General features: G+C 48.3%; 1 protein-coding gene across 6 annotated transcripts in view; it reads left to right on the top strand.

Moving 5' to 3' along the window:
• Nucleotides 1-27,763, top strand: part of GAS7 (growth arrest specific 7) — a 208,885-nt gene that overhangs the window by 94,776 nt on the left and 86,346 nt on the right. The window contains exon 1 of one of the 6 annotated variants that reach the window (XM_053672673.1): nt 5,649-5,732. The exons of 3 other annotated variants lie outside the window; for them this stretch is intronic. Coding sequence is in view for 1 of the 3 variants with exons in the window: in XM_037155062.2 (XP_037010957.1) it covers nt 20,988-20,990 (3 nt within the window). In the remaining 2 variants the exon portion in view is untranslated. Of the gene's footprint in view, nt 1-5,648; nt 5,733-17,588; nt 17,653-20,786; nt 20,991-27,763 lie in introns of those variants that run through there. 2 more of the 6 variants (XM_053672674.1, XM_037155062.2) reach the window with 2 other exon arrangements.

Below are 27,763 nucleotides of genomic sequence, written 5' to 3' on the forward strand. Positions count from 1 at the left end.
TAGCCCCACACATGATAGGAGAAAAAGAAGCTGACTTGGGAGGCCCCAAAGGAGAGGCTGGATGAGAGCACTGAGAAGCTGCAGCTGTAGTCGCTGCCCCTGCTGCACTCTTGTATTGGAAAATCCCACTGAAGCATCTTTGAACTTCAGCTGGCATTTACATGATTAATGTTGGATCTGGTGAAAGCCCTGTTTGGGAAATGGAAAAGGGAAGTGGGACGAGCGCTCCTGCCACAATGAGGCTCTCTCTTTGGCAATGGTCTTTGGAGGGCAGTGACTCAGTGCGGTGACAGAGCAACAGAGGAACTGCTGTGGCTACAGCACTTCCTCTGCCCCTTGGAAGTGGGAGCCCCAGACCCGGGTGCAATAAAGGAACACTGGGCCAGGGAGAGTCACCAGTGGTGACCTGTGCTAGGTGTTTGTCAGGTAGCTGTCATGGTGAGCAAGGTAAAGGAGAGGTGATACACCAGGAGTCCCAGAGCTAGATGTGCAAGCTCTGCACTCCTTTGATGTTACTGTTAAGGGCGTGACCTTGGGCTTGTCCCCCTGACAGACCTGTTTCGCCTGGGGTCCAGTGCCAGGGCTGCCACTTTCTAGCTGTAAATACACACACACACTCCTGGGGCCAGCTGCTAATAATTCGAACCTCAGGTTGCTCCCCTGTAGTGGGTATAATTACCAAACCTACCCCACAGAGGAGTGGTAGAGATTAAATGAGTGAATGTCACATATGCATTTACTGCTGTAGTTGTAATTTTCTGAAAATTTAAGGTGATCTGCTTCCAACAGTAATGTGAATATTAAATGAGATGATGCACATACATGTTTAAAGCAGGGTCTTACTATTCTCCCTGTGATTTAAGCTCCCTGCAGATCAGGCCCTCTGTCTAGCACAGGGTGTCTAGTGCATAAGAGATACACAGAGATCATTCGTTGGATGGACCAGTGAACAAACTCAGTGTGCTCTGCAGACAACACATTGACACTGGTGGTCCCAAGCCCCAAAGAATCTCAGATGTCATGTCGGGCTTAGTTAGAGCCCTTGCTTCCATGTTCTGGAACAGAGATGTGGTTTTGGAAAAGATGCTGGAGAGTTGCAACAGAGAAGTTAAACAAGTGCCCGACTGTGCCCAGCAGAGATCACAGGATAGCAGGGGTTCCCCTGGGGTATCAGGGACACCTGGATGCACACACACTGGATGCCGCTCTGCCTCTGCTCATCCTTTTGGTGGAGGTTGGGGGAAGCAGGGACTCCTTTTGTCAGAATGACAGAAAGTGGTATTAACAGACTGCCTGCCTGTCTCTGCAGGGGAGTCCCTGCAAAGGGAGTCCCAGTCCCATGAAACCACAAAGTCACCCTCTGTTGCCCGCTTCATCCATTCTGGGAAACCTGCAGGCCAATGGGACCACAGGGTGGGGCTGGGGGGAGTTTTGCTGGGGGACCATCCTTTGCAGGGGGACAGTCTCCTGCTGTCTTTAGGGCTGGGCAGGGCTTCTTGAGTAGTTGTCCCCTCCCCCAGGCAGTCCCAGCTGCTGCAGACCCACAGAAGGCAGGACTCCCTTGGGTGCCTGTAGGAGTGTGGGGACTGAGATATGCAAGGTCATTGGGAATGTTCATTGGTTAGTTGTGGCTCAGCACCCCTGGGCAAGGGGAGAGTGACTAGGGGTGTGAGCAGCTCTGCTGGCTAATTCAGGGATTTCTGAGACCATAGGGCAACCCAGAAGCCAAGATGAATTAGCTTGTTATTTGAAACTATTCACATAAAGAGAGTTATGTGTCCATGCCCCTTCTATAAGCAAGATGCATTTTATGTTTTTAATGTCTGTGTGTATTTTCTGTGTGTCAAAGAAGAATCATTTGAGGATGGTTCCAGAACATTTAGAGAATCTACTTGAAAATATTTACCAGAGTAGTAAAAATATTTCTCCTCAATTGTGGGTCAGAGCTTCCCTGTGATCTACAAAAGTTCCACGGTTGACCCGTCTGTAGAAATGAACTAGAGTCATAGTTACTCAGAACCAACTAAGACACGGTCAGTCTTAGGCCGTACTAGGCTTTCTCAGCTTTGGCACTGTTGACATTTTGGGCTGGATGATACTTTTTTGTGGGCACAATCCTGTGCATTGTAGGATGTTTAGCAGCATGTTCAAGTGGCCCTATTGGCACAGTGATGACCGTCTCACCCCACAAAAGACGCTCATGTCCTGTAACCTGTGAGTGTTTGGCTACATGGTAAGGGGGAATCGAACTTTCGTATGGAATTAAGGTTGCAAATCAGCTGACTTTGAGATGGGGCGATTACCCTGGATTATCCAGTAGGCTCAATATAATCACAGAAGTCCCATAAGTGGAAAAAGACAGGAGCGAGAGAACCAGAGAGATGGCAGTGTGAAAAGGACTTGACCCACCATTGCAGGCTTGGAGGATGGAGGAGGGGCGGCAAGACAAGGAATGCACTTGCCCTTGGAATCTGGAAAACACCAGGGAATAGATTCCTCCCTAGAGCCTCCACAGGGAACGCAGCTCTGCCGACACTTTGATTTTAGCCCAGTGAGACATATTACTGAACTGTAGACCTCTCAGGTAATAAATTTATAGTGTTGTCATCTTGAGCTACGAAGTCTGTGGCAATTTGGTACAGCAGCAATTGGAAATTGATATACCTGCCTGCATCCTTGGTCCCCATCCCGACAACCAGTACATGTCTCCAGACACTGCCCTCTGTCACCTGTGCAGCAAAACCACCCCTGGTTCAGAAGCACTGGCTATGCGGGATGCCATCTTGTTTGCCTAGAAACTGGGAGAGGAAGGATTTTCTCTGTTTTGTGATGACAGTGAGGCTGGGAGTGGGCACACCCTGCGTAGTTGGCTCCTCGAGGAAGGAGTAGGTGATATAAAAGGGGGTGGGGGCCACAGCTGCCACCCCCACACCCTCCCAGAGGCTCCTGGGGCTGTCACACTGTCATTAGCGGCATAGTCTTCCTGTCGGTGCTTGTGTGCATTTGAATGAAACTAGAAAAAGAAGCTGAACTATCTTCAACTGCACCATAAAAGAGAATATAAAAACTCCATAAAACACTGAAATGTCAGCTGAAACAGCATTGCAGGCAAAAACCTCAGCAGGCACTGTTTGTGGGCGTGCTGGGGGGAGGCAAGGCCGGGAGCCCAGCCTGCGCTGAGGGCCACAGGCCTGGGCTCGGGGCCAAGCACTCAGCCTCCTGGTTTCTGGACCCAGCCCCGATGCTGTAACTCTGTTTATTTTGCTGAATATGAAATGCATATGGTTCTGATTTCTGCTTTGTGATCCATCATCTCTGTGTGGCTTCAGAGCCAAAAAACATGCGAAAGGGCTTTGAAGTTGTTGTTCTGGGGCAAGTAGGAAGTTGGGCTTTTCTGAGGTTTATTGGGACAACCACCAAGCTCCCATTGGATTTAAGGGAAATAGGCTGGCATGGTCGGTTCTGGTACTGGCCCAGGAGTGGGGCCAGGTCAGAAGCTCTGAGTGGACTTGCACAGCCAGATCCTCAGCTTCGATCACAGAGACTTTTCTTCAGTCCAGGAGTTGTGGCTGAAAAAACAGGTGGTTCCATGTCACCTGCTGCCACAAGGTGGTCAGATGGAGTCGTGGCCTTTAGCTCCTCCCTGCAGGGCAACAGCTAGCCATGCTTGGGGGAAGACAAAGGGCAGATGTAAGAGAGAAGAAAAGGGAAGTCAGTGAATAAGTAGGACAGGGAGGGAGGAAGACATCCTCTGTATCCATGGGTTTGATGTTGAAGGGCCAGCCAGACCTTTCCATGATGGGCTGGCCCGACTGGGTAATTGGTATATGTATGCCAGTGGTCCCCCAGATTTCAGTGTGCACTGGAATCGCTCTCCTAGAGGGCTTGTTCAAACCTACAGCAGAGTTTCTGATTCAGAAGGGTTCAGATGATGCTGATGAGGCTGGCCCACAGTTGAGAACCATTGCTCTTGAGCAAGAAGAGCATCTTTGTAATGAGAAGTGGCACCAATAACTAATAGTTCAAAGGACTTTACAGTTTATCTATAAGGACCCCACTTTTGGTTTGATTTGGGAAGATAGTACCATCATCTTTGATATTTTTTTCTTTTCAAGGTGAAAGTAGCATTTACTTTATTTTTTATATCCTTATACAGTAAAATTGAATTTGGGGGGTATACATTTCTATGAATTTTAATACATGTTATATATTTATGTCATCACCCCCTCAAGCATAATTCAGGAGAGCTCCATCACCTCAAGACCCTGTCTCATCTTCTCCCTCTGCATTCACACCATCCCTACCCAGCTCCTCCTGTATCGTCCACCCCTATGGTTTTGTCTTCTTGAGAATGTTACATAAATGGGATCTTCCAATGTACCTTTTGAGACTGGCTTCTCCACATAATATCTGTGAGGTGGTCAGAGGTTGTTGCATGTATCAATGGTTCGTTCCTTTGTATTGGTGAGCAGTATTCCATTGTATGGAGGTACTACCATTTGTTCATCAGTTCCTATTGGTGATCTTTTGGGTTGTTTCCAATGGGATTATTATTTTTAAAAGGCTTTTCTGAACATTCATGTATAAGACTTTGTGTGGACATGTGTTTTCATTTGCCTTGAGTAAATGCCGAGGAGTGGGTTCACTGGGTCATAGGTTAAGCGGATGTTTAACTCAAAAGGACACTGTGAACGGCTCTCCAGAGTGGCCACACCATTCTGCACTCCTGCCAGCAGTTGCTCTGTGGGTCATGTCATGTCTGAGTCCAGATTGTGTAAATGAGTCTCAGAAAGGCTCAGAGTTGTCCAAGGGCCCAGCCTCTTGGCCGGTCCTTGAATCCTGGAATCCAGCCCCTTTGACCTGAAGGCTGTGAACGTTCTGGGTGGTGGCTCTGCTGAAGAAGCCAGGAATTGGAGGCTGCTATGTGGGGCTGGGGGCTCCAACAGGCTAAGAAGGCCCGTGCCCAGGGCTTAGGGAAACAAGAGAAAAGTAGGAAAAGGAGGCCAGCAAGTAGAAAAGATACACATGCCAGAATCACAGAGGTGAAAGGCTCTAGGCTACTTTTCTATCCCCCCATCTTCCCTCTTATTTTGAGGTTGGGGCTCAGAGACATGAAGCAGCCTACCTGATGTCACTGAGCTCACTGGTGCCTCTTGGCTCTTTGCCTGTGGAGGGCAGTGGCAGGAGCCACCTTCCCAGCAGCATCCTTATTAACAGCAGCAGCCACCAGCTGCTCCCCCTGGGACTTGAGGAGTACAGCTTTTGCAAACTGATGTACCTGGTCAAGCTCATCATACTCCGTCAGTGCCTTGGCCTCAGGTCAGCTGCAGGCAGGAGTTGGCTTTAGGAAGGAATTGTGCAGGGGGCCGTTGCCAGAGCTGAAACCAGAGTGGTGATCTAATGGGGTGGAGGAGGTTTCGTGGAAGGGAAGGTCCCTCCTCTGGGGCCATTCCACCCGCCCTGGGGGGACCAAGCGCAGCTGCTCTGGAAGACTGAGGACATGCTTTCCCCATTGCAGCATACTTCTCTTTCATTTTGAATATCATTTGTTTGGTTGCCACAGCAACGTAGTCTCTATTTTAATGCTAACCTGCGTGGCTGCAACTTTCTATATATAAATGCTGCTTTGCACAGTGAATTAGCTGATGCCATGGGGAAGCAGCGGATGTAGTGCCTGTGACAGAAAATGACCAGTGTGTCAGATTTGCAAGAGGAGGGACTGCGGGGCTGAGGTGAGTTGGAATAAGCAGTGTGCAGTAATCTTCAGGGCAGGTGCTCGAAGCTCATTGGATCAGGTGAGATTGAGGGCCGGCCACTCCTGTGGAAGGGAGGCCTTCCTTGGACAGCCTCCTGCCGGACAGGGGCTTGGCTCTGCTTTGGGGGTAATTCTGTTTCCCCACAGACCCACCTCTTCATTCCTTCAGTGAGTCTGGGCTGCACGGGGACCGGGGCACCTGAGGCTCCAACAAGGAGGTCAGGGGTGGTATCTCAGGTGAGCTCAGTGCAAAGTGAGGTTTTCTTGCTTCCTTTGACTTATTTCAGTTCCCTGTTCTGGATCTTCACCTCCTCCTCTGGTTTGTGTTTCCTTAATCCCTGAGCATGGCCAGTTCCTGTTGGGGCAAAATGGCTCCAAATGCTGTGGATAGAGTTCTTAGGAGAAGCCCGGAAGGGTCCCTGGAAGTTGGCAAGCTTGGCTCCTTTGGGCTCTAGATAAGGGAGAAGCTCTGAGAGGTGCCATGCTCTGCCAGATGTCACCCGGCCGGTCAGAGAGACAGGGACAGCACCAGGCCCCCGGGGATCCTCTAGTTCCCTCATGTGTGCCAGTGTGCATGTTCTGTTGTGTGTCTGGGCAGCTTGTGAGTGTGCACAGGGATGACAGGGTGGCAGAAAGGGCTGTGCACTCATGGTGTTCCTTTCTTGAGTCACAAGTTGGGGGCATGTAATGAGAACAGGATTATATAACAATTAGAAGCCATTTAGATTTCTGGAAAGTGCATGGAAGTCAGAGCCTGGAAAACAGGAATTTGTGTGGATTCAGCCACTTCCTGGGTAACAGTTGTATCAGCATTTCTGAGGCTCCATTTCCCCACCTAAGCCCTGGGTGCGAGGTCTTCCCCTAGCATGCTGTGGGGGTCATGTCACAGCCCAGGTGAACCCGTGGAGGACATGGCTTGGGTCCCAAAGGGGGGGATGTGTCTGAGAGCAAAGCCATGTGGAAACCATCAGGCATCCTCATGTGTGTCCCCGGGACAGGGAGAGGGCACTGCCAGCAACAGAGGAGACCTCCAAAGACTGGCCTTCAGGGCATGCTGCCAGACACAGCACAGTGTCACTGTCTTTGGGGGTCTCGTTCAGGCTTTCTCTGCTATCACATCACTCAACAAGTATTTGAGGTGCACTGTGTCTGAAGGTCTGGACTGTGTTCTTGAGAACAGAAGATGTGTATGATTATAGTGTCTGGGTGGTGTACAGCCTGCAGGGGCTGGGCAGGTCAGCAAGAGTGGAGTGAAGGGTTTCCTTGTAGTAATTTCTGATTCCTATAAAGGGAGGTCATGGAGGGGATTCTAAAAAAGTAGACGGACCTGGGAAAGCCGTGTTTTTTGAACCTTGAGTCACAAACACATCCTGGGTGTACTCTGTGTTAACCAGCACGAAGGTGAGATGGAAAGACACCAGAGTGTGTTGCACGTGGCAGGGCAGTGTGACGACATGAAAATTTTGTGTGTGCGTTGGGTTGTGAAGTAAAATGTGCTTTATACTGTGGGTCAGACTTTCAGAGCAAATGTATGAAAACTGCTGGCCTTGAGTGGTGGTGATGCAATGAACCTGAACTCTCTCCTGCAGGGAACTGTGGGTTTCCTTTCCAAGGAAAGACTGGGAGGAGAAGGCAGGGTTCTTAGCAGGGATTAGCCCCTTGCAAGCCCCCTTCCGAGGAACTGACGTGGTACAACGGGCAGCACAGATAGGGACGGCTGGCCAGCTGAGCCCAAGGTGGCAGCCCCTTCTCCCAGGGCCTGGGGTCAGGGGGAAAGCCCCCAGCAGCGGACTGAGGATGCCTGTGATTCTGGCAGTGACCACACTGCTCCCCCTGTGCTCCTCCCACGAGCCCCAGTACACAGGTCACAGCCCTGCACCTTTGGATTCCGCACTCCTCCCAGGAGAGATGATCCAACCTCCATCCCCACTAGGCATGTTCCAAGGGGCTGGCATCCAGCTGTTAAGTCTTGCTCCCCCATGGGAGTCTTCCCTTTGTGGCAACTGTGTCATTTCACTGTGGACCCCAGGGATGTGCATCTGTCCTCTCCAAGGCTCTTGTGCCCCCTTTCATCTCAGCCCAAATCCCTGCTCAGTGCATAGCTTTGCCTCTGACCAGCTTCCCTCCCTGTGTCCCCAGCTGCTGCGGTATGCCTCACTCCTTCAGCTGTTTTATTCAGCTTCCTCCCACCCCTCCCCTCCTTCTGAACTCTCATCAGCTGATGGGGGACCACTTTTCCATGGACAGAGTAGGACAGATTTTTCAGGGTCCCTTCTGCCCCAGAAATCTTGTCCTGTGCTTCCACAGCAAGGAAGGCTAGACCCAGGTTGGGGTGCCCAGCTCCAGGGTGAGAGGGGGCAGGCCTCACATTTGCAACCTTTGAAAAATGTGCACTCACGCCCTGGAAGCTGGCCTCCAGCCGCACCTACCAGGATGTGTTGGGAGGAAGAGGTCCTGGCATAAGGGTGGAAGTGCTAATTCATATTTTCAGTCTAGGACAGTGGTATTCATGTCTTTAAAATCATGGAGTTCGCTCTCCAAATGGCTGCTTATGCAGATACCCAACAATTAAAACTAGGAATTTCACACTGGAGGCCAGTGGGCAAAATCAAGAGCAGAACTGTGGGGTTTCTTGGTTGTAGGTTTTGTTTTTGTTTTTGCCCCTGGTTCCATGTAGAAGTTTTGGGGATGGTTACCAACACTGAAAAATCAGCCAATTTCACATTCCAGATTATCGGCTTTTTTGCAAAAATGGGTAGCTTTGGCAACACTGAGCCAACAGTGGTCCTCATGGCAACACTATGGTGAGAATGCATGGCAGGTCTGCCAGTTTGCTGCAGCCCCCACCAATCTCAGCCGTCTCTAGCTCTGCACAGTAACCTCAGGGAGGACAGTTGCCACTATTTGTTTGACTTACGATGTTTTTCTTATGTTTAGGGAAATGTGAAATGTATCTCATGTCCATGTCTATGACAAGAGGGCCATATTTTTCAAGATGTTTAAGAGTCTACTTCTTTCTAAAAGTAAATTTATCAGTCTCCTAAAGATCAATTTTCTAGAGCTGGAGGAATAGCAGACTCATTTTCCCCCCTTGAAATCCATGGTTCTCGAGATATGATTCCTGAACCAGCAGCAGCATCACTTAGAAACCTGTTAGTAATGCAAGTTGTTGGGCACTGTGTAAACCTGCTGACTCAGAAAGATGGAGGGTGGGGCCCAGCAGTGTGTAGTAATGGCCCTTCTGGTATAGCGGGAAAGTGGTAGGTTGAGAACCACTGCTCTGCGGCCAGGTGGAATGCCTGCACCTGTTGTGGCTGCTCTCCATCCTTTAAGACCCAGAAGGGAGGAAAGTGAGGACCCCTAGCCCAAGAGGAGGTAAGGGCTCCACCCCACAGGCTCCGGGCAGAGTTCTGAGTGTGCTTCAAGGGCTGGAGGAGTCCTGCCAGCTATGGGATCTCAGCTAGTCCCATTCCCTTTTTGTCTAGCTCCCACCTAGTCGGCACTTCAATCTGTGGGTCCCTTCAGCTGTCCTGAGAGATAGATGGTCACCAGGCCAGCTTCCCAGGGGAGATGTGGGGTATGACTGTAGCAAACAAGTCCAGGGAATTGAATCACATCAGGAGAGATCAGCTGGTGGCTCAAGCTTATCAAAGATGAGCAGGCATTCGTGAGCTGCTTGGCCTGAGGTGAAAATAACATGCCATTTCTTTAAAACCATATGGGTAAAAGCCAAGCTCACACACATATTTCAAGTCAAGCACTGATAACTCAGACAGCTGTTGTCTCAATTGATCACTGGGCTTCTGTCCTCTGCCTCTCTGGCTACTGGCTAAATTATTTTAGTAGACAGTCCAAGCAAGCCGAGAGTCACGTTTTTCTAGATGTATTTACCATATTTTGCTATGTGTGCTGCATTCCCACGTATAACGCACACCCATACTTTGGGCCCAAACTTTCAGGGAAAAAAGATTTCATTTTAATTCAATTTTTTATTTATATTTAAAACTGATTATTATATTCCAGGATATTATTTTGCATACAGATATCATTATTACTTTCTAGAGTTACACTTTTAACACATAAGCATAAATAAGAGAATTAAAAACATTTATATAGATAGAGAATTAGTACTACCTGTGTATAATGTGCATCCTTATTTTCTCCTCAAACATTTGGGCAAAAAAATATGCATTATAGACAGCAAAATATGGTACTTGGAGGGCTCTAGGCCAAGGAGAGGCTGGTTTCAGGGACCCCAGCCAAGCCATTGATGACCCCTCCGCAGTTCTGTTCATTTGTGATTTAGGGACCTCTGATGGCATTTCAGCATGTCAGGCCCTGTCCTGTATAAAACAGATAAAGGCACTCCATCGTCCTGTCTCCCCTCTTCCCCGGTCCTCACCTCAGTGCCCAGGTAGCCCCAGAAAAGTAAGAGACCCTCTTTCTCAGTGAGCTGACGAATCCTACTCAGAGACTTGGGGGACTCCATCTATTCAACACGTCCTCAGTGGGTACTTTTTCTGCATCTGGGAACTTGGTAAGCTCAGACAATAGGGCTGATGTCGGCCACCCAAACATGTGCAGCCATGGAGGTGAGGCGTGGATGGCCTACATGAGAGGGAGGCCAGCTGGGGTGGGGGCCACACCTCCCAGGAAACAGTGAGGAGTGAGCAGCCTGGCCCCTGGGCAGAGCAAGGGGGGTTCCCATCCCTGCTGGAGCATTGAACTCCAGCTCCAGATGTCAGCCTAGCCCGGGAGCTGAGCTTCGAAGTGGCCTTGTCTTCTTGCTTTATGTGGATGGGTGGGGCTGCCTGCCTGAGCTCCAAGCTCTGCCAGCTCAAACTGACATTCTTTCAGGTGTCATTTCACCATAGGTGCTGGTCAAGGCTCTTTGCTGTGGCAGTACTGACCTTGGCACTTTCCTGCTCCCCTCTCACACCTCTGCCTGCAGTTAATGAGGCTCCCCACTGACAATTGGCCATTACCTTCTCCTGTGTGAAATTGATAATTAGGAGGTTGGCTGATCATGGCTTCAACTGTAACTTCCACTAGGAGTATTTGCATTTGGGCAGAGGACTCCGGGACACACTGCAGAGAAGCCTCGGGTCCAGTGGGGGAAGGGGGTTAGGAGGAGTGGCCCTAGCCTTGGACATAGGGCTCTGGGTTTATATGATTCTGTGTCCTGTTGGTTGTAAGACCTCAGTTTATTCAATTATAAAATGAAAATAAGAATATTTTTCTCCTCATGTTCTCATAAGAATCAGATGAGCTACAGCCGTGGCTGGTGTAGCTCAGTGGATTGAGTGCAGGCCTGCGAACTAGGGGATCACAATTCGATTCCTAGTCAGGGCACATGCCTGGGTTGCAGGCCAGTTCCTAGTGAGGGACACACGAGAGGCAACCATACATTGGTCTCTCCCTCTCTCCTTCCCTTTCCCTCTAAAGATAAATGAATAAAATCTTTAAATAAATAGTTTTAAAAACAGAATCAGATAAGCTACAGTATGTACAAGGTACTGGCCCACAGTAGACAATGCTTCAGCAATGAAGAACACTAAAAGTATCTGGTGTGAAGTACAGGCTGCAGAATCAGCTTTGTGGATATGCAGTGGAGGAAAAAGAAACCTAACCCTTTGCCCTTCCTATTATCCAACCAGTCTCATTTTTAGGAGCTTGATGCCTAAGGGGTGCTCTCTGGGGTATCCTTGGTGATGGCGGCAGAGTTCAAATGGGCAGGCGGCCTCAGGAAGGCAGCCAGGACCTTGTTCTGGTTGGTTTGCTGCTCTTACCTGGGGTGTGTTGGTCTTGGTCTGGTTTGTGTGATGGGGGGTCACCCACTTTCCAGTGGCCCCGGTGGTTGTTCTTGGTTCTACAGTCTTATACATTCTAGTCTTGTCCACTGAACATTGTAATTCCACTTCACACACCCTGTCTCTGGATCCCATGATGAGCTCAGTCTGTGTCCGAAAAGCTAGAGAGTGTCCTTCTGGAGAGGTTAGCTTGGGCTGTTGGGAAATCCTGGGCTGAGCAATGTGAATGACTCAGTGTTGGTGACGTCCCCTGATGCAACCTTTCCTCAAAGGTTGCTCAGTGATTGAACAGGGACAGGGAGGATGGGGCAAGGCTAGTATTACAGAGTATCTATCATGGTTTCAGCCCTAAACTCTTCTTCACAAGAACTCAGTGAAGCAGGTGGTGGTATTTCCATTTCTACAAGTAGAAAAGGAGAAAAAAATATGAAGTTAAAAGAGGGGACGTGACTTCTGAGGTTTTATGGCTGGTAAGCCCTAGCACCTATACTGAACTTCCTCTGTGCCTGGCTCAAGATGGAAAGCTGGGTTCAGGGACAAGCAAATGGATGTCTGTGGGCAATTTAGTGATCTGTAGGGGTTGTAGCTTGTTTACAAGCTTACCCATACCCTCATCCCAACGCATCCATGCACACCTTGTTATAGAATCCCTGTCAAAGTTTCTGAAATCTTCCAGGCTCCATTGTTGGAATGGAGTTTCAATGAGTGTGGAAAAAAATAGGCAGAAGAGGATTTGCCAAAGGGAAAATCAAGTGCATTTATGACTTCACTCCTCTTGTGTGCACAGATGTTTCCTCTCTGGTCCCCCTCCCTTCAGGGAGCTCACTGGCCACAAACAAGGGACGGGCTCAGGGTAAACAGAAAGCCAGACTGATGGACAGGTCACCTTGCACAGAACAGTGTTGGAGTCATCCCAGAAGTCGTCCTAGCTGGGGCTCTGGCTTCTGCCATGATGTCTGACCCTCCTTAGCCATGATGGCAACACCAGCACCAAGATGTAGGGCTGCCAAAGAAGGAGGAGGAGGGGCCTCTGCTTTGGGACAGGGGACCCTTGGTGTCCAATCCCCATCTGTCTCTGAGGCTTGGTTTCCCAATCTGTTAAATGGCAACACAGGATCAAATGATTTCTGAGCTCCCTTTCAGCTCTAATTTTGAGAATTTTGTTCATGTTATCTGAAGTTCAGTTTCTTAAAAACACCCCCAAGTCTTCCTGCCATTTGACACATAATGTAAAAAATCCTAATCTGATAAACAGTGTTCATTTTAGGGAATGGCAAGTGAGATGGGGTATGTCAAGGGGAATTTTGCTGGCAAACATTATCTAAGTATTTTTTCCAATTTTTATTAAGTTTATTAAAATTTTTAACACTTTTTCATTATTGTTCAATTACAGTTTTCTGCCTTGCCCCCCCACCTTTCCCCACTATCTAAGTATTTTAAATAACACTATGTTCATATATTGGTTCATGGTGGAATAAATATTTTTAAAAAATGCATTAAAATTAATATGCTCATCACAAAAAACTTAGAAAACACAGAAAAGCAGAAATAATAATAAACATATAACATTCTTTCCCCCCTTTTTACTGTATATGTTTGTTCACATATCTGGGGTCATATGGTATATTTGGAATTATATATGTTGATTTGGGGGGAGCGTGGCAGTTTTCTGATTGTAAAAGTAATGAACACATTTTAAAAGTTAAATTTTTATTTTTACATTAAAAATAAATTAAAAAAATTAAATATAATAAATTAATAGTACAATTAAAACAGCCACAGGAATCTCACAGTACAAGGATAGCTCTTATTAATATTTCTGTGTGTTTCCTTAGTTCTTCATTGGGAATGGGGAGAGCATTATTTCCCATAGATGAGTGAGATCACACTGCATACTCTGATTTCTAAAGCAGGAACAGCTCTTAGAAGATGATATAAAAGAGGGTTTTGATGAGCGAAAACAGCAGTCACTGGGTGGTTTATTAGTCTTTACTGATTTATGGGAGGGAAAAAAGACTTGGTTCATTTAGAAAGAGTTTTAAATATGCAGAAAATCATTACTCAAGTCCCCAGGCAATGCAAGTGACCACTCTGGTGTTTTACACAACACAGCATGGCTTGGGTGGAGAGAGGAACAAGGACTTTTTGTTCAGAGCTTCTCCCAGCACAGTGTCCCAGAGCCTCCATAGTTTCCGTGTTGCCCACACGTGCGTGGACAGAGAAGGCAGCGTCAGCCATGAGAGCTCCCTGCACATGGCCAGAGGCTTCATCTGTGCAGGAGAAGTGTGTATTCTGGTTCCACCACGGCAGGAAGCGAAGGAGGTGACATGCTAGGCCCCCGAGCTTCACCCCATGCTGAAAGACCCACCAGGTGGCACACAGTTTGTTGGGCTTCTGGGCTGGGGGCCTGCACTGGGGAAGAGATGATTCACAGGGATATTTATCCCCACTGCCATCTTGCTCATTGTGCTTTCTCTCTCAGCGTCTGGAGAGTAGAGGGTGTCATCCTCACTTGCATGTCTAAGAGAACCTTCTTTCTTGCACATGAAATATTGATACAACTTGGCTAGATGTGCATGTCTTAGATCTCAAACTTTTGAGATAGAAACTCGTATTTGCAATTCAGTTTGTTCTACCACTCGACAAATGTTTATTGATCATCCTTAATAATAAAAAAAAATAATGAACATGTCCCCCATAAACTTTGACTTCAGTAGAATTTCTCTTCTGGCACTTCCAGAGGGGTGAAGCCAGACTCTGGTGAGCAGTGAGCTAAAAAACTGATTTCCTAGATAACTTTTCTCTTCATCTTTTTTTTTTTTGCATGATTTTAAAATTATTTCTTTATTATTTTTGTAATTGATTATTGATTTTAATCTATTTTTCTGGTCTTTTCTAATGGAACACTTCTTAAAGATACACTGTTTCTTTATTTCTTGGTCTTTTTCACTTTGCAATTTAGGTTTACCTTGCTCTCTATTGAATTAACATTTTATGTATTTATTCACAGCTGCTAATGTGGATTTAAATGAGCGATTTCTGTATAATCATTACCTCATTTGTTTTCTTCTTTGTGTCAGTCTTTCCATTTTGTCTGTTTTTTCCATTATGAATTTCTGTTCCTCTTTGAAAGATGTCACAGCTTTTCTTGCACTCTAGCAGTTTCCTGACATTTTCTTCTGAATTACTACTTTATGAGATGTGTTCTTCCTTGGAGCCTTCAGGATGTCACATATTCACCTGTTCCACATGCTCTTTCCACCTTTCTCTACTGATTCCTAGACAAGTTAGGACTTATGTAGACTTTGCATGTATCAGCAAAGAGAGTATATGTGTATGTGGTCTGTCACTGGCCTTGGTACTCTGTGCACTTGGTGGAAGGTGACTCCCTTCCACAGTTGCTTGCCAGTAGACTCAGTGATGGCACACATCTCCTAGTCCAGTTCCTGTTTTCAAACTGGCCCTCACATGGTGCACTGCTGTTTTACTGCCTGACTTTCTGATATTCTGAATTGATGAGGGGCCGTGGACACAACCATGTTGGGTGCAAGGAACTGGTTGCCAGTCTAGTGGGTCCGGAACCAGCCACTCCCTGCAGTCCCTTCATCCCCTTTCTTGCTTTCTTCCATAATGGCATCTGTCTTACTATCTTACCTCCCTTCCCTGTGTGTCTCACACTCACAGCCCCCTGTGTGCGAAGATCTAATTCCCATGCCCAACTCTCTCTCTGAGATTAGCAGCAGGAGACATCATCTTCGTAATTAGCGTGCATTTTCTCTGGTATCTCACCCAGGCACTGTTAACTGACATTTCTTCTTAGGCCTTCTCCCTCATTTGGTGTTGGTGACTGATTTTCAGAACTCACATTCATTCCTTCCCCATCATGTAGCCCCTGAGTGTGAGACCTGGGCTGGGTGGAGGAGAAAAGAATGGAGAGCTGGTTCTTGCCTTTGAGAGTCCTGGACAGGGGTTCTGAGGTGTGCGTGCATGGATGGAGGCCACTGGGAAGGAAGGGGTTGGGTCCCAGGCATATCAGGGAGAGTTTGTTCTCCCACCATGTGCGAACACGCCTCAAAGTTTAGTTCTTCATCCTTTGAGAGCTCCGAGCCAACACACAGGATTCCACTACCACACCCACACAGATGCACCAGCTCTGAGTGCTAGGGCCAGACTCGAGGCAGTTGCTCACTGATCCCTTCAAACTTACAGATGCAGCCAACAAACTCTTCCGCATCCTCCCAAAAGGCTTCCCACCACAGCCAATCCTGTCTGTGTTACTAGATCTAGTCCTCTTGCTTCCTTCAAACTCAGCTTCTACTTTCTCCTGTTCCCTCCGCATCTCGTCAGTCAACCAGGCTTTTTCTGCTTCTTACTTGATGTCCCTCTGCTCTGATCAAGCCCTTCCTTTTCATTCCAGCTGTCAGGCAAATGCTGCATCTTCTGCGAAGCCTCCCTGGACCACCCCAGTGGGAAAGCAATCCCCCAGAGGAGGATTTATTAGAATCCTCCTCTGGATTCTTATAGCTCTTATTATCTGTCAACTTAGCACTTATTGTAGACTCCCTTGTATGGTCATTTCTTTTTTTTTTTTTCCCACTTGTGTTTGTGCTTTATCTTCCACATTTTAGAAGTCCAGTCCTTTGTATTATATACTCGCTGCATTGTCCACAGCCATCAGGAGGAGGTAGTTAGTAACTGTTAGGTGCTTGATTGATCACATAGCCAAGGGGCTGCATAGCAGGAATTGGGGGTCTTCGAGATCCCTCGCCCTGGAGACCGCAGGGGCTGTTGAATGATTTCTCCCATCATGCTTGTGAAGCATTTAGAAAAAGTGACTCATTGCCATACACAGATGTTCTTTCTTATTAATTATCATTATGAGACAACACAGTTTGTTCTATAGAAGACAAGGGCCTAGAGCAAATCTGGCCTATTTTGGTTGATAGTTTTCAATGCAGCAGAAACAAAGACTAAGAATAGGAGGGCTGGTTGCATCTAACTCCATTAAATTCTGGAAAACACAGCTCGGCAGAAATGATTGTCCAACTTTTTGCTTCTGGAGCATGGGTTTCCTACTGTTTCTCATTTCTTCACATGGCCCCATATGTAGAAACCTACCTATTTGCAGAGACTCAAAAGGGGAGAACAACTCATGCTTTTCCCAGTAAGTCTAATGACAGAGGACTATCAGTCAAGCAAAACCAAAATGACCTCTTCATTCAGAAGCTTCATTCAGAAGCTTCCCCAAACCGGAAGGTCATTGAGTGCATTTGTAAGTTGTGCCCACCCTGACCTATTAACTTCGATAAACCTAAGGAATAAAATGTTTGCAGGACTGGTGTGTATTGCTTAGCTCAGGTCAGAGCAGATTAGCCTCCTGGTTTATTTGGCCCAGAAAGGTCCCTTGCCCCGGGCCAGAGGCCACAATGGAAACTGTGATGAAAACGATTTTTGTGTTTCCTGTGGCTGTGCCCTATTGTGTATGATTGTATCCTTTCATCTGTGTGATAATGCAGTGTCAGAGAGGTGTCTAGGCTGGCCGGCTTGAAAAATGTCCCCTTTGCTGTTATAAAACCAAGAAGTTATGGGCTGTGAAAGCTTCTATGGCCACTTTAATCCCAGGAAACCTGAAGGACTGAGGTGAAGGTCTCAGCTGTCTAGGTGCAAATAAAGTTTTGCTCTTATCTTCTGGTGGGTGGGGCCCCGTGTTCAGGAGCTGAGATGCACCTGCTTCTATCTGTGACTTCCTGCTGTATGGCCGACCTCAAAGGTCAGGGCATGGATTTGCCCCCTGGCCCCTCCTCCCACACTGGAGGGAGAACTTGGGGAAAATTTAGCTGCTGCTGGCAGACTCCTCATCTCTGGACCCTGCTCACTTTCTTCTCTTGTGGCTGAGTTGGGACCATTTTACAAATGTTGAGTTAAACATTTGTATTGTTTTTTACTTTTCATCCTCATTGAGGACATGCTCTTATTGCTTTTAGAGAGAGAGGAAGAGGGAGAGATGGGGGGAAAAAAAGAGAAAGAGAAACATTGATTGGCTTCCTCTTGTACATGCCCCAACTGGGAATTGAACCCACAACCTAGGTAAGTGCCCTGACTAGGAATCAAACCCATAACCTTTTGGTATTCAGAACGATGTTTCAGCCAGCTGAGCCACCTGGCCAGGGCTCTTGTTTGTACAAAGGGAGAAAAAAAAAAGGCAGATCCCATGACTACTTCCTTATCTTAACATTTGATCGTTTTATTCCCTGGTGTTATGATAATGCATCTTGAGTGAAAAACTGGTGATGTTTTCTCCCTGGTTCAAAACCCGCCCATGGTTTCTTCTTGCTTGTGAAGAGAGTCTGAATTTCTTAGCCTTAGTATTCTCAGTGGCCTTCCATGATCTGACTCCATCCTTAGGTTCTACTTTTTCACCTTCCATGCCTCTTAAATTCGGATGGAAGTGGTTCACCCCCCATCCTCCCTACCCTCCCACACTGCTTTCTCTGGGCCTTGGCTCAGGTTGGACACTAAGGCTTGAATCCTGAAGTTGTTCATCCCACCCGTCCTTCCTGATCACCCCCAGAGCCTCTGTTTTTTCCTCTGTTGAATGGGACGATAATGGAAACTTCCTTGATAATTTGGTTTAAGTGACATAAGACCTATGAAGCACTTGGAGAGTGCCTGGCCCAGAGCAAGCTCTCAGCAAGGGGTCATGGTTGTCACTAATGCAGCCGATTGGACCTCAGCAATCACAGAGGGGAAGTGGTTTCCCCAGGCAGCCATGCCAGTGGCTTTGAGAAGAAAAATATGAGGGCTGCCATGACAGGGGGCAGGATGGGGGGAGGTTGGAAGGGAAGTACCAGAAAGGTGGACTGTAGGTACAGGAAACAGGAGTTGATGTGTCTGCCATCCACCTCCAGGGGCCCCTGGGTGTCCCATGCTCTAAAGCAGAGGAGACTGTGGCTGACATTAATATGCCGATTGTGCTGCCTCAGTTTCTGTGATTGGACCATAGTGGCCCCGCTGAAGGTGGCCCGACCTCGTTTTCTCGTCATCTTCATCTGTCCAAGGAGCTGGGGCAGGTACAGGTACCACTTTCCCTGGAGGCCTCTCCCCTGTGTATCTCCTGCTGTGGCTCAAGCATCACCCTAGCCAGGGTCCCTCGGTCTAAACTATCTTTTGTGTGTGTGGTAAAATGCACGTAACAGGAAATGTCCCAGATTAACCATTTTCAGTAAGAACGTTCAATAAGAATGTTTACATTCTTGTGCAACCATCATCACGGTCCATTTCTAGAACTTTTTTGTCTTGCAAAACTGAAACTGTATCTGTTAAGCAATCACTCCCCATTTCCCCCTTCTCCCAGCACCTGGCAACACCCATTCTACTTGCTATTTCTATGAATCTGACTCTAGGAACCTCACAGAAGTGGAATCATACAATATTGGGCCTTTTGTGACTGACTTATCTTTACTTAGCATTCTGCCCTCAAGGTTCGTCTGTGCGCAGCATGCGTCAGAGCTTACTTCCTTTCTGAGGCTGAATAATATCCCATTGTATGTACAGACCGCATTTGGTTTATCCATTCCTCCATCAGTAGATGCTTGGGTTGTTTCTACCCTTTGGCTATTGTGAATAAGGCTTCAGTCAATGGGGGCATAAAAATACCTGAGTCCCTGCTCTCCTATCTCTTGTGTCTATACCCAGATATAAAACTGCTAGATCATGTGGTAATTCTATGTTTAATTTTTCAGGAACTGCCACAGTATCCATAGCAGCTGCACCATTTTATATTCCCACCACTGTGCACAAAGGTTCCAGTTGGCCCACTTGTTTTTTCTTCATTTTTATTTTTATTTTTTATAGTGTCCATCCCAGTGGGTGTTAGGTAATATCTCACTGGGATTTGCATTTCCCTAAAGATTAGTGATTTGAAGCATCTTTTCATGTGCTAATTGGCCATTTGTGTATCTTCTTTGGAGAACTGTCCTTTGCCCGTTTTTAATTAGGTAATGTGTTTGTTGTTGTGGTGTTTGTTGTTGAGTCTAAACGTTTTTTGCCTTTGGGGCACTGTGGCTCTTACTCTCCACTCCTGCTCCTGGTAACAACAGCCAACAGCGACACCACCCACTAGTTTGTGTCCAGTCCTCACGTTCCCCTCACACTACGAAGTGTTTGTATGGATTTTCCCCCTCAGAGTCTCCCCACAACTGTTTGAGAAATATATTGTGATCATCTCCGCCTCACCCTGGGAGGAGCCACAGTGTAGAGGCTTTGCTCCACGTGTCACAGCTGGCAGCCCACCGAGGGCGGGACCCTGATCTGCCTGGGTCCATAGACAGTAGCACAGAATTCCTAGCCCCCCTGGAGGAGCTGGCATTGACTGGCCCCGGAAGTAAACAGTTCATCTGTACAAATGTTTGAGAGAAGAAGTGATTTTACAGGAAACCATCCAGGCCTGGTCCCTCCAGAAAATCCTCTTTACTTCGATACAGAGGGTCACTTCCTAAAATCCCATAGGTTTGCATCTGAAAGCAAACGCAGAAATGTGTGGCATTTCAAGTGCTAAGCCCTCAGCTGCTCCAAAAGTTTCTAACTGGAGCCATGTGACACAGTCACCAGGGACCCAAGTCCCCACCTAAAATCAGTTTGTTGGAGGATGCAGTATTGTTCTCAGGGTCCAGTCTTTCTCCATTTGCAACTAAGTAACAGCTCTGCGATCCTTGGGCCTTTTTATCTGAGACATGCAGCATCTTTCGCCTGCTGCCTGTCCAGATTTGGAGGTAGTGAGGGTAGAGCAAAGGCGGGGGACCATTCTCTGTTCCTTTTATGTCGGGTTTGATTTGGCCTTGGGTTCACACAGCTGGGGCCAGGGCCAGAACCCTGACTTAGGGTTGGGGAGAAGCTGGCGGAACATTCCCCAGCAGGGCTTGGGCAGGCCCAGCGAGTCCCGCCTAAAATACAGCGGACAAAGGCGCTCTTGTCCACAGGCCTGGGGGTGGGAGGCATCTGGTCAGTGACACAGGCTTGGCCATTGTACGTCATGACCTCAGCCAACTTTTTTTAGCTGAGAAAGGGGAAAAAGAGAGTGCTTAAAAAAAAAAGAGAGAGTAAGAAAGAAAGCCTCGAGAAAGGCTGCATCTGGAAAGTCCGGAAGGCGTTGATTCCCGCACGAGGGCGGGAGCAGACTTGGAGGAGGCTGCGCAATGTAGTGGCTGCTTTGTGAAAGAGCAGCAGTGAGAAAAGCCACAGGAACATCCTCCAGGGTGCCCAGAGCACTGGCCCTGGTGTGGCTGCTTGCCTCGGCCACATTTCCCGCAGAGGGTGCCACTCAGAGGAAGCTGGTGGGGCCTGGCCCTGGCCCTCGGGGACTGCAGACAGGACCCGAGTCTCCTCTGAGTTAGCGACCCCCAAAGAAGATTAGCTGACCTCTGATGGTAAGAATCCACGCTGCTGCTTGCCTGCAGATGTGTCTGGCCGGCTCGCTTTCCTTCTGCGTGTTTCTAAAATGACTTCGGCATTTGACTCTTCTGAGATTTGGACTCTAACTGTTCATTTGAGAGGGTCCAGGGCTCTGTGCTGGGGGGCAGGCACCTTTCACCCATCTGGGAGGTGAGCCAGAAGAAAGGAATATACTGGGTCGTTGTGTGAGAAATCAGAAGAAGAGGAAGGGAAGAGAGAAAGATTTTAAAAGGGGTGTTTGTGGCAGGGAAGGGAGTCTTGGCCCCCTAGTTACCCAAGAAGCAGGGTGGTGACTTGGATTTCTGTGTGGGTACTGGCGACCATAGGTTTCCTCTTCCATATAACTTTTCCAAAATCTGAAGCCGGGCTTATACCTACAGACCCACCTGCCTTCTACCCCATGGCCCAGTTCTGGGTGGGACACTGCAGGCTGGAAGCCTATTAGGAGGCGCAGCTCACGAGAAGGTAGATGAGACTCTTCTCAGTAAACCCAGTATCTACACAAAGGTCCCAGCCTGGACTGGATGCCTCTGACCAGTTCAGTGGCGGTGGCAGTGGCCATAATGAAAATAATGGGTGTTCTCCGGAGACTCAGGGGTAGAATAGCCTTATTTTGCCCAACTTTCTGCCCCTAGAAGGTAGTACCCTCCCCTTCTTGGGAAAGGGAGCCCTCCCCTCAGCCTAGACTTTAATGACCATTATCTGGGCCACTGGACAGCTGAGGTAGGTCCAGTCTCTATGGAACAGGTTAGTCTGTGTTTGTACATACCTCCCTCCAGGACACAGTCTCCCACTGACTGGATTAGGCAGAACCTCTGATTTGGGCTTGACTTCTTTTTTTTTAAGGTTCTGTTTGTTTATTTTTAAAGAGAGGGGAAGGGAAAGAGAAAGAGAGGGAGAGAAACATCAATGTATGGTTGCCTCTCAATGTTCCCTATTGGGGACCTGGGCCTGCAACCCAGGCATGTGCCCAGACTGGGAATTGAACTGGCAACCCTTTGGTTCACAGGGCAGCACTCAGTCCACTGAGCCACACCAGCCAGAGCCTGGGCTTGACTTCTGATAGGGGCCTGCACTTGGGCCAGGGGAAGTGATGGTGCTTATTACCTAGGAGCCTCTCATAGGCCAGCTGACCTCCTAGGAAAGGTCACTACAGGGCTTCTCAAAGGTTAGGGTACATCTGAATTGCCTCTAGGATAGCCTGGGACCCTGCATTTCTAATGGCTCCTAGAGGATGCCCCTGCTGCCAGTGCAGGGACTGCTCTTGGAGAGCAGTATAAAGATTCCAGACCAATCAATCACATTCTGACAGAACAGGACCAGCTGCAGAGGGCTAGGGGTTGGGGCAGGTCCAGGAGGGTGATGGGAAAGAAGGGATTAACCAAGAAGACGAGCACGAGGGGCATTCAGGGAGCAGGGAAGGTCCTTGGCAAAGCCCTTGGCAGAGCAGGTGAGAAGGCAGATCCTCAGGCATGTGGGTTGTGGGCCGTTGGTGGGATATGTCCATGCTTAAGTGGATTGTGTGTTCAGGGTGCGGGGTGAGTGGTGAACAGGTGAGCTAGCTGCTAGCAAGCCCAGGACCATTCCAATGGTGCCTGCCTTTGGTGTGGGGTGAATTCTAATTTCAGATGTAGGGAAGCTCAGGATGCTAGGGCAGAAACCTGATTGCTGGGCAACTAGAGCTCCACTCTGTGGGGCGCTGGGGAAGGGGCAGGCAGACGCAGGGCCACTGGGACTGGGGAACCAACCCCCCACAGCTCGCCATGCTGAGAGGTGGAAGCACAGGACTCCTTGTGGTGGCAGAGGAGGCTGAATTCCAGGGGTTTGAGGCCTGGGCAGTGTTCCAGGGAGAGTCTGATGCCTCTGAGTCTCGTGTCTACACTTGAATGTGACTTTGCCTGGAGACCATCTGGTCCAACTTCCGTATTCTCAAGATGAGGAAATTGAGGCCAACCAGCAGAAATGAATTGGGTTGCTCAAGATCTCACAGCAAAACAATGGAAGCTCAGGCCTGGTGCTCAGGCACCCCAGCTACACCCTGCGCCCACAGAGCGGTGGTAGGTCCCAAACCTAGGTAGCTCCCACCTGTGTCCAGTTTTATATGCAGCAGCTGCATTGGGTTGGAAGGAATGGCTCCAGCCCCCATTAGCCTCAGTCTCCTGCCAGTTAGGACATGCTGGGAACGAGGTCTCCAGTCAGAAGTCTTTGATCGTAAGTCGCCTGGAACGCAGGTGTCAGCACTGCACAGGGGCTGCAGTGAGTCTCTGGTGAGAGGACTTGCTGCTGTGGTTGTCTTTTGGTACCTGTGTCTCGAAACCTCAAAGCTGGACCAGCTGCATCGCAGCCCCAGGCAGGCGGCAGAGGCACCCACCTGTGAGCTGCCCTTTCTCTACAAGGGCCCCCACTCCCCAAGGAGGTCTGCTCTTGCCTCCAGGGCATCTGTGGGCAGCAGCTACTCTCTTGCCCTTGAACTTCCTGGCAGGCTGCTTTGCGTGAGGTACAATGAGCCTGTGACAGCTTGAGCGGGCAACTTTCAACTCCCTCTTCACTTCACTGCCTCGGCCTGTTTTGAATGAAACGGAATGCTTGATAGATTTGCTTACATGATTTCCTTCAGAGTCATAACAGCTTTAGAAAAGGGACACAGGGATTGAGCAAAAAAGAAAAAAGGACTCATGGACATGGACAACTGAGTGGCGATTGCTGGGGGGAGGGGGGATTAAGGGGACCCTATACCAAAAACTACTATAAAAAATTAAACTTAAAAAAAAAAAGAAAGTGCCAGACACAGCTACATAGGGCATTTTGGGGTTTTACGCTTTAATACTAAAAGAAGGCTGGGGAGGGGCTTCACAAGTATATCTTTTTCTCCTTTTTTCCCACTTCTGATACTAAGGGTTGACAAAACTCTCTCGCTCTCAGGCTTTTCCCTCTGCAAAGGAAATTTCCCAGTGTTCATCTGGAGGGGCCTTTACCCTATGCAGAGCTTTCTAGGGAGGCAATCTGTTGTCGGTGACCGAACCTCAAAATGTCCTTCAGAAGCATCTTCTAAGGAATCTTTTAGTGATAAAACTAGTAAAGAAAATCTAGGGTGTATGTTGAGGTTCTTTAGGATGATGGAAAGTACTAAGCTCAAGCCCAGTTTCTTCCTACAACAGATAAGGACATTTCAGCCATACAGTGGCCTGAACAGTGGCCTGTGGCAAAGAGGGTATGAGGGATACTGCACACACTTCAGTACCTCGGTTTGGGTATATATTTAGTGATTCCCAGTTGTTGTGAAATTACTTTACTTTATGGGCCTCTCAGAGGCTGCAGGGAAAGATGCATTTCTTTCCCTGCAGTTGAATCGGACTTGGCTGACTACAAGAAACCGTATATCTAGGCCCAAAGAGTTTGAGACTTCTTCCTCTTTAGAACCCCAAAAAGTTTGGAGAGACATGCTACAAAAAAATGAAGTGATGTTTCATGAACACTTATGTCCCTGTCAGGAGGCCTTTGTCATCTCTTTGGCTTATGTGGCTGCTGCTTTTGTAAGCTTGTACTGGTCACTTCAGTGCCTTGGAATTTCCCTCATGGTGGTTTTGGTCTCTTATGAAAGATGGTCCTCAGGTGGTGGAACCCTGTGTTTGAGGTCTGGCATCCTCTGGTTTCACAGACGAGGAAACAGGGGCCCAGAGAGGCAGCGGGACCCTCGATTATAGCTCGTTGTCTGGGGACACAGCCTGTTTTTGCCTAGGCCTGCGTGCTGCCTGCTGATGCTTCCGTGGAGAAGGTGGCACAACAGAGGGGCCCATGCCATGTTTATTTTCTGGGGAAGAAGGAGGAGGAAAGGGACCAACCTTCCTCAGCAGGCTGTCAGGAAGTTAAGTGTTTGAATAAAATGTCTCTATTAATCCGAAGCTGGTGAGCAGAACCATCAGGTTCTTTTGCTCAGAAGCAGGAACAGGTTCACCAGCCTGCCCTTTATAGCTGTGGAACATCAAAATCAGGCCTTAGAAATGGGGCAAAACTCAGGGGCTTTCTCTGGAATTCCCCAAACCTTCCAGATGCCCAGGCGAGGAAGTGACCACTGCTTCCCATATTCCAGGAGCACCTGTGGGAACCCCCTTCCCCTGAGTGGCCCTAAACAGCTGTGAGGCCTCTGGGCACCTGCTCCAAACCTCAGGAAGCGGCAGCAGTGACTGTGATATATGGTGGCACACTTCTGCTCTTTGGGCAATGCTGAGATTCTCTGAAGAGATGCTGAAGAGTGGGTGTCTCTCAGATCCCTGTCACACTGTTTGGTCCCACTGGGTAGATGTCACCAGCGAAAGCAGCAGCCAACTCAGATACAGAAAGTCCGCCAACATCTAGAGTCCTTTGTTTCTTACACTGTCTCCTCTGGAACCCTATTCACTGGCCCTTCAATGTTGTATCTGTAAAGCAGGTGCAACAATAATAAAAATCTCTCTGCCAGTATCAGTGAATTAAGGGCTCAGCCAGGAATGCCTGTGAAGCTGTCATGGAAGCCACTTCCCACCTGATGCAGTCCTTCTGACCTCTTGCTCCATAACCCCAGATACTTCAGGTAGTGAAATGGCTTCTGAACCAAGAGGAGCTGCCCAACTCATCCTTGAGAAACTTTTCATCAATCCTTGCTCCAGTGGAGACCCCATGTTTTCCAGCTTAGAAAGTTTTCCTGGGAGGGTTGATTTTCTGTATCCTTGCAAGGACCACACTATAATCGTGCTCATCAAAATTCCTGGGCAACCAGATCATTCCATTCCTTTTTAGGGTCAGAAAAGAGAGTTTATTGTTCTGTGTCCTCTCCCTGCCTGGTCCTGATAAATAGGCTGCGTGAGTTGATTGGCTTGCAGATAGCTATTCAGGGAGGCTGGGACCCTCCCTTGTCTTCAGGAGCTCGACACAGCTGTGGTGCTTGAAGGGGTTTGGCCTTCATGCCCATGGCTGGCAGGCTTGTGAGTGGTAAAAGAAAAGTCCCCTGGCCCTAACCAGGGACATCACAGTGTAAGGCTTCCTCTAGCAGCTCTGTGGACAGAGGACAGTGACAGGGTGGGGTGATGGTGTGGGGGAAGTTAGCTGATGCCAGCAAGGAAGAGCATGGCAGATGCTCTCTGGGAACTGGAGCTGGGAAGCTCAGTGAGTCACCATCGGGGAGCCTGTAGATCCCTTCTGGGGAGGCTGCTCTGGGTGGAAATCTGGCACGAGCAGTGGCGAGGTTCAAGCCAGTGCTGGGAAGGTGTCCCCACCCACCCTCCCTGAACAGTGAGGCCTGAGGACACTTGGGTTGTACCGGGTTTGGAAGGGTTCTGGGGACATTTGCATTAAAGTATTTAAAGCCTGGTTTGGAAAGTTCCTTCAATGGATTCAAAGAAACAGCTCTGCTAACCAGATCTTTTTGTTTTAATCCCTACCCAAGGCTATGTTTATTTTAAAGAGAAAATAAGGGGGAGAGGAAGGAAGGAATAAAGGGAGGGAGGGAGGGAGGAAGGAAGGAAGGGAGGAAGGAAGGAAGGAAGGAAGGAAGGAAGGAAGGAAGGAAGGAAGGAAGGAAGGAAGGAAGGAAGGAAGGAAGGAAGGAAGGAAGAAATGAGAGAGAAACAGATCAGTTGTCTCCTGTACACACCCTGAATGGGAGTGGAACCTGCAACCTTGTGGCATACAGGACTACACTCCAACCAACTGAACCACCCAGTCTGGGCTAACTAGCTCATTTTTAATAAGAGGGGTGATTTCTAATACAACTGGAACGTTTGTCTAAACCTCTGACAAGTCCATCACATTTACTGAAAAATTCGGCAAACAGAGAAGTGGAAGGAAGAAGGGCATTTTATTGGTAAAAAGCTAGAGATGAGCCTCATGCCCTTGACCCCCTTTTCAGCCAGACATCCCAACCAAAGTATCTCCCGGGAAGCAGACATGCTCAGATTCAGGCCAGGAAATAGCCATCTTTGAGTGCTGAGCAGCCTTTGGGTTTTGGAATGCTCCAAGAACTGCCAAAGGCAGTACTAACGACGTCTTCAGGAAGCCATGGGCTTCCCGAAGCTGACTAAGTGCTGTGGTCCCTCCCTGTTCACCTAGCAGGGGTGTCCAACCTTTAGGCGTCTCTGGGCCACACTGGAAAAAGAAAAGTTGTCTTGGGCTAGACATTAAATACAATGTGACACTTCCTCACAAAAAAAAATCTCATAATGTTTTAAGTAAAGTAACGATTTTGAGTTGGGCCACATTCATGGCCATCCTGGGCTGCCTGTGGCCCATGAGCTGCAGGTGGGACACCCCTGATAATGAATTCAGGGCTCAGAACTCCATGTGGAAGATGGTTGCCACGGGCCAATAAAAGGTGGCTGGTGGTCAGCCTCACAACCCCTGGGCACAGCAAAGAGTCTGCGGTCTCCAGTGACCCTTCCCTTCCGCCATGTTCTCTCTGGCTGGAAACCTGTCTTTCTCCAAGAAAGAGACAAGAGCAGAGGTGGGAGCAGCTTTGGCGGGCACCCCATGGCCGTGGCAGGAGGGAGAGGAAGGTGTGTCTTTATTGGGTGGAAGACTAGAGCAGGGCTCTGGGTTTGTTGTTCTTGGGGTCCTCCTTTTTTCTCTCACCTCCCGATCTTTTCCAGTGTTATGTGGAATTTGCAGTCCAGGTTATTTCACTTTTTTACACTATATATTGAGAATAGGGGCTCACACACACTCTGTGACTCGATTTTTATAATTATTTACACTTTTTCTGAGCTGCTTTCCCATT

The sequence above is a fragment of the Artibeus jamaicensis genome, unplaced genomic scaffold (genome assembly GCF_021234435.1).
Source record: "Artibeus jamaicensis isolate MK-2021 breed Jamaican fruit bat unplaced genomic scaffold, CSHL_Jam_final contig_781, whole genome shotgun sequence".
Lineage (NCBI taxonomy): Eukaryota > Metazoa > Chordata > Mammalia > Chiroptera > Phyllostomidae > Artibeus > Artibeus jamaicensis.